The following is an 11,177-nucleotide window of genomic DNA, read 5'->3' on the forward strand; positions in this document are numbered from 1 at the left end:
CACCTAAATCAAGGATCACAAAAATTTAAACCTAATTTTCTTGGCTACAGTGACGTAAATAGAAATCATTTCACAAATCAAGTATCGCCTTTAGAGCCAGATAAAATGGTAACGAGCGCCATATTTGGCCCGCAGGCCTTGAGTTTGATATTTATCCAATTTGATGCAATATGTATGAASTTTTTTTATTTTACATATCAGCCTATTAAAGACAACTATAATAAAACACAAAACCTGATTATATTCCTTGAAAAGATGCAGCCTAATGTTAAAAGGACTCAAACATGCAGCCTGTTTGTGTGTTTTGTTACTGTGGTGAAGTAAATCAGTCCTGCTGCTCTCTGGTTTTCACTCTGATTCATGAAGAGGTCAGAATAACTGCGTTAAAAAGGACGTCTCACTAAGGAAACAGAGCCTCAGCAGAAACACGATAGGCCTCGTTTTGCTCTGATGTCTGGCTGTGGGCCATCAGTCTGCGTGCTCCTGGGCCCAGCTCCACCTCCCCTGATGATGACACAACACTTGTTTGTTGCTGCGTCACCCAGCTGTTTGCCTGCCAAGCAACAAAACAACAACACAATGGTTTCCAAACTTTTGTTCAAGAGCACTCGTTCAGTTTTTACAAGCTGAAATCAAATCACCAAGTGTCAACATCAAGATGACCCAACAGAACCTCACAATAGTTCAATTATCATAGACTAAAAACACTTTTTGTGTTTATGTTTGAAGCTCTTAAACCGTGTTTTCAGATTAACCAGATAACCCTGGTGATGATGATGAAGCTGAATCAGGTTACGGCCCTGTGGGAGAGCTGCTGCCTCTTCATCATGTTGCATCCTCTGTAACCCAACATGACCAGTGAGTATTAACCACAAAACAGCAAACTATTGTAAAACTACCTGCTGGTGGACATAAGATAGACTTGAATTCAGCTCATTTTGGACAGAAAGGTGCATCTTTAAATTTGTCTCCAGGTATTCTGCTGATCCTCCTGCTGCCAGTGGTCAGAGCCCAGCGTGTGTCTCCGGTGCCGTCATGTCCTGCTTCCTGCGTGGTTTGTTCTGAGGACGCAGTCATCTGTCAAAGACTGGCTCACTTTATTGGTAAAACATAAACTAGTTCTGCTGATAGTGACCTGATTAGAGACCCAAACTGTAGGATTCTTCCTCAGAGAGATAGTTTAGATCTGTTCAAGTGACGATCAGACAAAAGGTTATGAACAGTGAACATCTTACCTGCTGTAGATAAGCTTTTTGAATGGCCTCCATTTGGAAAATAAAGAGAGTTTCTGACTTCACTGTCAGGCTAAAGGCCAGTCTGAGCAGGGCTGATATCAAAGCATTTAGAATAAAACATTTTTTATTCCAAACTGAAGCCATTAAAGTAGGGATGTCCGATAATATCGGCCTACAGATATTATCAGTCCAATATTAGCATAAAAATGTAAAATCTCTACATATCTGTATCAGTTTTTATTCTGATAACAAAAGCCAGATAAATTAATGCCTGGATTTGACCAAAATGTGTTAATAAAAGCTTGTGGTCCAGAGATGTTCACCAGTGTGCAATTGATGACATCATCAAACTGGATTATCCCAGAGAGAGCATGATCCAAACTGTTGTTTCAGACAAAATGTTAAAAATAAATATGGCACTTTTCCTCTAACTTCAGTTAAATGGTTTTTATTTTTGTACAGTCAATGTTTACCTATGGAATGCATCCAGTGGGGTATCAAAAAGCAGGCATAATGTCCCTGACAGGAGTTACGTGATGTCACCTTAATATTGGTTTGTGATATCAGTTAATATCAGAATCGGAAATTAAGTGTTGAACGTTATCGGCAAAAAGTCAATATCGAGCATCTCTACATTAAAGTCATATGTTTATAATCTTTCCACAGTTCATCTCTTCAAAAACTCTGATTTATAAATTTAAATCTATAAAAGAATGATTCTTTGGTCTTCTGTGTTACAAAATGCTGTAACATTAAGTGTTTATCACTGTGTAATATGTTTGTTCTGTGTGTGAGCAGGTGCTGCAGACTCGACCCAGGCTCTGCTGCTAACAGATGGTTCCATCGCTACAATCCAAACTGCCTCACTGTCTAACCTCACAAACATCACAGTAGTAGGTCAGGACAAATCTGGATCTGTGCTTACAGAACTTTTGTTTATGTCTTTGTGTATTTGAGTGCATTCTTCACATCTTCCTGTCCGTTTCCTCAGGTCTCAGTAACAACCAGATCTCATCGCTCAGTGAGAAGGCCTTCAGAAACCTGCCTTTCCTCCACACTTTGCAGCTGGACCACAACCTCCTGACCAGCCAGACTCTGCAGGGTGGAGCTCTGACCAACCTCACCCAGCTGGAGGTTCTCTCCTTGGGCCATAACCTCATCAACATGGTGGGTACATCTAAGAAAAAAAAAACATCTAAAAAGGATTTCATGTGGAGTTTAATGTTGTGGTTGTTTTAAAACAGTGAAAATTTCAATTGTCTTGTTTGGTTTCAGTGATTTTACTGAATGATTGGGACTGAAACGTTCAGTAAATAATTCACCTTCTGGTTTTGCAGGTTCAGGCTGGTTGGTTCAAAGGCACAAAGGCTTTGCTGAACCTAAAACTTGATGGAAACCTGCTCACCAGTTTGGACTCTGGATCATTTCCTCTGAACGACTTCAGGGTTCTGGAAAGTCTAGATCTGTCAGACAACTTGATTGAGCACATGGAGAAATACAGGTTAGAGCTTCTCCAGATTTTTTTAAACAGTCCAGCTCAACACTGCAGCACACATTTCCCTTGCTGTCTTAGTTTCAGAGGGTTGGTGAGCTTGAAGACCCTGGATCTCTCCAGAAACCGCCTGAGTTCTGCACCTGCTGAGGCCTTTTCCTACCTCAGCTGGCTCACAAACCTCAACCTGGACCTCAATTCGTGGAACTGTTCTTGCGAGCTGCTGGAGCTGGCTGCTGTCCTGTCCAACTTTATCCAACAACCTGATAAGGTAGATCAATCCATGCCACTTGATTCATTAGCTTCCACACCTTATAAATGCATAGCAATAATAACACAAAATCTTTTTTTTTCATCAAAGCCACAACAACACTGATTAAATCATGGCCTTCTCAGTCAAAACTCTTAACTCCCATCTTTCCTCCTTGCTGCTGTTAGACCTTGTATAACGGCCGTCGGATGGTGTGCGTGAGCGCCAACAACCCGGCTGTAACCACGGTGCTGGAGCTGACCGAGGCCAACTGCATCCCGTCCAATCAGAACATCACGCTGCAGGTCGAGACAAAAGGAAGCGTGACGCCTCGACTGTACGCTCGAGATCTGACCATCACCGCTGTTATCTGCTTCATGGGTGAGAACAATACACAGAGACAAATGTTTAACTCTTTAGAACTTAAAGGGAAACAATGGTTAGTGAAGCAGAGAAGAAACAAGTAAACAAAATGAAAAAAAAACCAACCATCAGAATCAGAATCAGAAAGAGATTTATTGTCATTGTCAGTGATAAACACAGACTAGGAATTTGCAGTTTATAACATCTGTTTGGAGAAGACACACATAACAAACACGGGAGAACGAATGTCCAGGGTCTTTCGCACTAAGGTGCGCTACCTTTTGCAGCTTAAAATACACACACTAGGAAAGGTGAGTTAAAAAGAGCTTTGATCCTATGTTTTACACAGAAACACAGAATCATGCACCCAAAAAAACCCCACTCTGCAAGTGCAAGGCAGCGAAGGAGGGGAGGGTGGGGGGACAAACACATGGTATGGGGTGGGGTTCAGTGGAGCCAGTGATATTCCAGGTTAGTACTCCGTGTTGAAACCAAAGACCTCCAGAGTCCGAAACAAGTTGTTGTCAACAAAAAGCACAAATCACCAGAGTCAGTTCTTTGTCTCCACCCAATGCGGCCTTCAGACTGATCCACTCACGGGTGATATGGGTAGGGATGTGGGGAGTCAAGGCTTTTTTCTCACGTGTCATCCAGGGAGGTTTGATAGCTTTCGACCCAAGGTCAGCAGCTGCAGGGATCCAAAAATAAACATAATTGTTTGGGGCAAGCAGCCTGGTTTTCTCTGCTTTGAGTCTTAACTGCAACTCTGTGTTTGCGAAAAAAAAAAGCCTATGTTCCAAATTCCAGTGCCTCCTCGCCTCTCTCCATCTGAAACTTCACCCAGGTGTGATCTTACTCCTCATGGGCACGCTGCTGAACTGTGATCCTTGTCAGAATCACATCCAGTTTGCGACTTATATCCCCCAACATTTGAGTTTGTGCGTTTCCAGTATGGGAGATCCCATCCATGGTCCCTGACAGCTTTTGACATTCCCGGACTTCTGTCAGGATCACTTTCATTTTCCGATGAGCTCCTCCACAGCCGATCAGCAGGAATCCAGTTATTATGAATCCGAATATATACAGATCTTCAATGTCTTTGATGGAAAGTGGGGCCAAATAAATGAGGTTCCACCCCCAAGACCCAGACACTCACTCTGCCGCCACCATTCCACTTGGACAGCTGCGCTCCCCTCGCTCCCATCTCAGGATGGAAAAAATTGTCTCGATTGTGTTCGGAGACCAGTTGACCAAATCCATAATTCCTTTTGTTTTCGGATGATAGGTAGAAGAAGAAAGGCTTGGTACAGCTGGAAAGCAGGGAAGGAGGGACAGGTTCGGGAAAGAAGGCAAAAAAGCATCATACTCCTCTGAAGGCCAAGCAGAAAAAACATGAGTTAACAATAACAAAATAACTGATTTATAGCTAACCAACAAACAAAACCCAGACACCTCAACATCATGACAGTACCCCTGCTCTAAGGGACAGCTCCTGATGTCCCAACCGAGTCCAGCTTTAGTTAGGCAGGTAGAGGGGGAAATAGAAGGAGGGTCCAGGAAAAATAGAGTCAAAAAACAAAAATAAAATTGTCTGGGCATGACATTCATGAACTCAAGCTATAAATAAAACAACATGTAAGGATCTCAAGATCGCATCACTTTTCAAGCTTTTCTTTAGACTTTAGCTGCTTTTTCAGGGTCCTAGACTCAAAGGATAAACCAGCATTGTTCATCCATCCATCCATCCATCCATCCATCCATCCATCCATTCATCCATCCATCCATCCATCCATCCATCCATCCATCCATCCATCCATCCATCCATCCATCCATCCATCCATCCATCCATCCATCCATCCATCCATTCATCWTCTTCCACTTGTTCCAGAACAGGTTGTGGGGGACAGCAGCTTAAGCAGGGAAGCCCAGTCCTTTCTTTCCACAGCCAGTCTTCAAGCTCTTCTGGGAGGACTCCAATGTGTTCTCAGGCCCAGGATACACCTGAAGCAGCTCTCTAGGAAGCCATCCAGGCGGCATCACTTACCAGATACCTGACCCACCTCAACTGGCTCCTCTGGATGTGGAGGAGCAGCAGCTCTACTCTGAAGCTCTCTTGGAGATCTGGACTTCTAAGCTCATCTCTAAGGGAGAGTCCAGCTGCCCTGCAGAGAAAACTCATTTTGACCATCTGTATCAGGGATCTTGTTTTTTGGGACACTACCCAAAGTTTATGGCCATAGGTGAGGGCAGGAACATAGACTGATCTGTAAACAGAGAGCTTCCTCTTACAGCTCAGCTCACCTCTTCATCACAACAGAYGGGTACAGAGTCCCATCACTGCAGAAGCTGCACCAGTCCATCTGTCAATCTCATCCTCCATTCTTTCCTCATTCGTTGTGGCTGCTCYCTTTTTGAAGGTCACCTCAAAACAATCATCTGTTTTCAACTCCTATTTTCACTGGTGCCCTGCTGATTGTCAGCACAGGAGGCGGTGGTTGTTAACTCTGACAGATCTGGATAGTTGTAATTTTGTACTTTTGTTTTTTTTTAGTACAAGTTGTACCTGAAATACCCCTCCTGATGCAGCTTTTATCATTAACTCAGGCTTGAGACAGACACCAGAAGTGCCATTCCACTGGCTGATTTAAACTGGATCTTTGGATCCTATGTTTATGCTGTTTGTTGCAAAAACACAATACGTTCCAGTTTCTTTGGGTAAATTTATTAAAAATGCTAAAGACAACACAGTTAAACACATAAAATAACATTTTTGTTTCGACCAGGTGATTCCAAAAGAACTATTAGCTGAAAACATGACATTCAGTTGATGATCAGCTGAGGGATAATGCAGCTGTCTTCTTTTTATTTATTTATCCTTATTAATTTTGTCATTTGAGATGCTCAAGTCCAAATACTGTACAGAAAATACTGCAACAAAAGCCTAAAGAAAGATTGAGAAAGCCTGAAGAACTGCAAAACATATCACAGTACATGAGCCTTTCCAAGATGATCAAGATTTTCTGTTCAGAATAAATCCTGAAGTGATAACAGTGATTAATTTGTGTTGTGATGTTTTTCAGGAGGGGTTGGTTTGACTCTGCTGATTGTCCTTTTATACCATCAAGTGTCTCAGAGGAAGAATATGAAAGAAAGTCAAAGAGTGAAAGAGGAAGACGAGAGAAGCAGTCCTGTAGCTAATCATGTCAACCACCTCAACGTTAGAGAGAGGACAAGGGACTTTGTCTTTCAAGCCAACAGCGGCGAGCCGTGGAACAAAGAGGCCGTGATGTTGGATGGAAGATCAGACCGACAGATTCCAAATCCTATGAGAAAGGAGAGCTGGATGAACGGAGGAGTCAAGGTTGAGGACCAGGAAAGGCAGAGAGCCAGGATGATGATGGACGAAGAGAGGAGGAGGAGAGCAAGTCAGCAACAAAAGTTTTATTCTCATAACACCAACTCATCCTCCCATCCACTGAGAGAAAGTACAGAAACCTGGATGTCACATACGACTGACAGGAACAGGGACAAACACAGGTCTGACGTGGAGGCAAAGCTCAGAGGTTATGAGACGTTACACCCAAAGAGCATCCACAGGACGTACAGATCACCAGAGCAGAATGGGATTCAAGACGAGGTTGATCCGAATGACCCGTACGTTTTGAATGGCAGAGGGAGGAGCGATCCGTTTGAAAAGATGCAAAGTGCAGATTTCAAGAGAGAACCAAGAAATGTGAAGTTTGATCTGCAGAGTCTGAGAATCAGCCACGACAAAGATGTTCAGGAGGAGGCTGCAAACCCCCGAGACAAAGAGGAGGAAAGAGAAAGGAGACACAAAGTTCAATCTGGCCGCACACTCAAGGTCAAATTAAACCTAAACCCCCTGAGAAACAGCAAGGTTCACCCCAGGAGGAGAAGTGAAGAAGCTCACGCAGAACACAGGAGCTCCAAAAGAAGTAAAGAGAGAAGGCGACACGAAAGGGAAAGAGAGGAGTTGGAAAAAGAARGAAAGCATGACAAGAAAAAGCACAGCAACAAGAAAAGGAGGAAATCCTCTAAAAGCGAAGTTTCCACAAAGGAWGGTGAGGAAGAGGAAGAGCAGAAAGCAGAAACCGGAGAGAATTCTCAACTCAAAAAGACAACTTCAAAAATGGAGAACGCTGACCAAGAAGGTCCAGGAGACCAGGTCAAGAACCCAAACCCAGAGAGCTCCCAGCCTGCTGCCAGTGCACAAAGTCTGCATCAGTACCAGGCAGGACCTGCACTGAACCGGGCTCAGCTTCTCTCCCAGTACCCCTTCTCCTTCCTTCCTGCTGACAGGAATCGGACTACCAGCCTCTCATTGGGTGGACCAGCTGGCTCACAGCTAACTGGCAGCAGTTTGTCTCTTCAAACAGGAAACGTTTTCCTCACTCCAGGATCTAATCCACTACTTCCTGCYAATCTGGCTGCTCCAGGCGTAGGACTCACTGGACTCAACGTGGCTCCAGGAGGGTCCTCAGAAAACCTGAGCAGACCAGCTGCAGGAGGCGCGGTGTCTGCGGTTCCCTTGCTTCTAGCTAAAACTGCTCAGAGCACTTCAGTTCACTCAGCCACTCCTCAAACATCCCAATCTGAAGAGCAGGTTCTGAGTTCAGTGAACCCAGCTGCTGATCCAGCTCTGGGTCAAGGCTTTCACATTGGGGAAGGACTACTTCAGTTGCCCAATAAGTCACAAGYACCCGCAACCCAAGGCAGCATCCCCAACCAGACTCAGGATGACAAGTCTGGAGTCCAGGCTCCAGAACTGGAGACTGTGGTGGAGAACATGTCCACCAGTAACAGCCAGACTGTCAACGTGCCACCTGGTGGACCTCAGTCTGAAGCAGCTACAAACGTGGGTTCTGGAGGCAGCATAAAAGCAGCAGGTGGGTCTGTTCTGGATGTCTCAGGACCTGGTGTGTCCGCAGAGTCCTCCTCAGGAGCTGCTGCTCTCCTGCAGCAGGAGTACCTGTCAGAGGAAGGAGGCTCATCTCCGAGGAGGAGGCTGAGGCTCATTCTTCCTGAAAAGTCGTCCAACAACCCGCCCACTGCTCTGGAGAGGAAAATACGATAGCAGCTCTTTTTTAAGAACTCTTTTTATTTTTTGTCTGCAGGTAAAGATTTGAATAAAAGATGTAAATGAGTACATTTAAGACTTTAAAATGACTCTTTCATGTGACATTACTGCTACACTTTAGCTTTTGTTTTCTGTTTTGCTTTCATAAAATTGTAAAAAAAATGTAAAAAAAAGGTCATTTTTATATTTCACAGGTCCTTTGTGACTTTGAAAACAGCACCTGGCAAAACAATCTGACTTGACTTAAAATGCACTTGGTGGCTTTGCTGGATTCACAGACAGAACTTCCTCAGTTGTCAAAGATCTGTGGACCASAATCTGTTCTCACGTTTAAGTGCTAAAGAAAAAGTCCAAACGYTAGGATCTGGGAGCAAAACGTCGATGTTTCATGACTGGAAATCAGCATCACTACAGCTGCAGCTGYTGTGGGATGATCCCAGTCTGGAGTGGTCATCACACCAAAAGTGGTTCAAGAAAGGAAACCAGTGAAATCAGTGATGGAACCTCTGGCAGCCAAGAGTCAGACAGACAGGACTGAAGGCTGGCTTCTGTGGTGGAGGTGGAGAGAGGACACAATTATTGCACGTTTAGGCAGCTTAACCAAATAAAGCTCCTTATTAATTTACATTTTAGTCAATACTTCTATATTGTAGCATGCATGTAGTAAATATTTCTTTGAGTCCTTTCAAACTGTTGCATTTTCTATATGTTGCAGCAGTKAAAACAAATAATATAAACAACTCTTAAGAACATGAACGATACTTTAAGTTTTAAACACAAACACTGGGGGTCTCCCCTCAACTCTAAATGACTGCTCACACGTCGACTGGATGACCGGCCTGTTTTTGTTTAAGAAGGATTTCTTGTTTCCTGAAACTCGTTTTTTTATCCACATGTGCAAAAACTGTTCAAAACATCTGAATTTACAAGTTTGAGAAAAACTGAAGACTTGATTTCATGTCCTCCATCAGCTCTAAACTTGCTGTAAACAAACTACTGATCAACAAAACCCCAAAATACATTAATATGAACTTGAGTTTATTCCATTTTACAAATTTGCAATGGAAAAAGGAAAAAAAATCTTAAAATCGTTATGCTTACATTTGAACAATTGTACAAGCTTTTATACAATTGCACAATATTGTAATCTTTTCTGCTAGGAAATGGTTATAGGCTTCACTGAAAAGACCTACTTCCAACTTTGCAAACATCTGAAATACATTTTAAAAGTCTAATTAAAAAAAATCTAAAATAGATGATTTAAATTTAATTTAAAATGATTTTGGACTGACTTCACCTGAGTTTTGTCTACAGTAAGGATAAAGTGAAAACACATTATTAGCATGGCTATTTTTGCTGAAATATATTCTTGGTAGAGGTGCTATAGCTAACAGCTGCTTCTGCCATTTAAACATTTTATGAAACAATCCATATAATGTGAAACTGATGTCAAYGTAAAGGTTTGCRAAAYAGTGTTTGCATTACCAGATGTAAACTTGTTGTTTTCATTAARCTGTCTCATCAATCCAGTCAGCATTACAGGCGTCTTCAAGCTTGTAATCAGTCAYTGTGCTGTTTGGTGACATGGTGTACCACACCGAACATACTGAACATAGACCACAGCAAGAGAAGGAAAGAGTTGTCCCAAGAGATTTCAATTCAAAAATAATTTATTGATCCCAGAGGGAAATTAGGTAAAAATTTAAAAAGGTTCTAGACAAGCATGTTAAAGGTAAAGGTTATAAGACCATTTCCAAGCAGCGTGAAGCTCCTGTGGCTACAGCTGCACAGATTACTTCAAGTTTGAGGTCCACAGGACTGGAGCCCACCTTCCTGGCTGCAGGAGGAAACCAAAGAGCCCAGAGCAACCTCCAAAGAAATTAAAGGTGAACTCCAAGGTCAGCTTACATCAGTTAGATTGCTGTACGGGCCACTGTTTGAGTCAAGGAGGATTTATTGAAAGACATCAGGCACGGGGTGTCTTGAATCTGTGCAGGGAACGATGAAATCTCAAGACTACCAAGGCGTCATGGAGAGAAATGTGCTGCCTAGTGTTAGAAAGCTTGGTCTCAGCAGGTCATGGGTCTTCCAATGGGATAATGACTCAAAACAACCAAGCAACGTGATTTTCATTTATTATTTTTAGTAACTGTTAATTTGTCAATTTCAAGTTATTTCAGTGACCACTGTGGGTTTTTCATAGGTACCATAATTTTGTCTATGTGTGTTAAAACTAACAAAAGTTAAAAATACACATTTTRCAATATTTTAAAGGTATTTGTTTTGTGATCACGTAAAAGGTCAGGTTGGAGGCAAAAGGTGTGCTGAAGTGTACAGGAAAAGTTTAAATATGATTTTTACTGAACTAAAACAACATGAAGGAGACAGGTTTTGGAGTAATGACTGCAGTAATGCAGCATCGACTTTATTCTCAAACACAATATTAGAATCTAAAAATAAGAAGATTTTCATGGTTGTTGCCCAGAGTCGTTTCATCTGCCAAAAAACACATGAATACAAAGAGATACAGAGCAGGAGAGATATGTCTCTCATCATCATCATCAACACTAAAACAAGCCTCATTTTGATTAAAAAACATTAAAACACAGCCAGTTATAGTTTCTTAAATAGTCTCTGAGCACAGAGGAATAGAAAAGAGACCATGCAACCCAATCATCCACTCTGTGTCTCATTAACACACACACACACACACACACACACACACACACACACACACAC

General features: G+C 42.5%; 1 protein-coding gene across 1 annotated transcript in view; it reads left to right on the forward strand.

Moving 5' to 3' along the window:
- Positions 1-9,065, forward strand: part of lrrc53 (leucine rich repeat containing 53) — an 11,770-nt gene extending 2,705 nt beyond the window's left edge. The window contains exons 2-9 of the mRNA XM_014018948.1: positions 750-858; positions 975-1,103; positions 2,034-2,132; positions 2,227-2,402; positions 2,573-2,736; positions 2,809-2,998; positions 3,166-3,358; positions 6,421-9,065. Of these exons, the coding sequence (XP_013874402.1) occupies positions 852-858; positions 975-1,103; positions 2,034-2,132; positions 2,227-2,402; positions 2,573-2,736; positions 2,809-2,998; positions 3,166-3,358; positions 6,421-8,435 (2,973 nt within the window). The 5' untranslated portion in view covers positions 750-851 and the 3' untranslated portion in view covers positions 8,436-9,065. The remainder of the gene's footprint in view (positions 1-749; positions 859-974; positions 1,104-2,033; positions 2,133-2,226; positions 2,403-2,572; positions 2,737-2,808; positions 2,999-3,165; positions 3,359-6,420) is intronic.
- Positions 9,066-11,177: the final 2,112 nt, after the last annotated feature.

This window comes from Austrofundulus limnaeus, unplaced genomic scaffold, assembly GCF_001266775.1.
Source record: "Austrofundulus limnaeus strain Quisiro unplaced genomic scaffold, Austrofundulus_limnaeus-1.0 Scaffold206, whole genome shotgun sequence".
Taxonomy (NCBI): domain Eukaryota; kingdom Metazoa; phylum Chordata; class Actinopteri; order Cyprinodontiformes; family Rivulidae; genus Austrofundulus; species Austrofundulus limnaeus.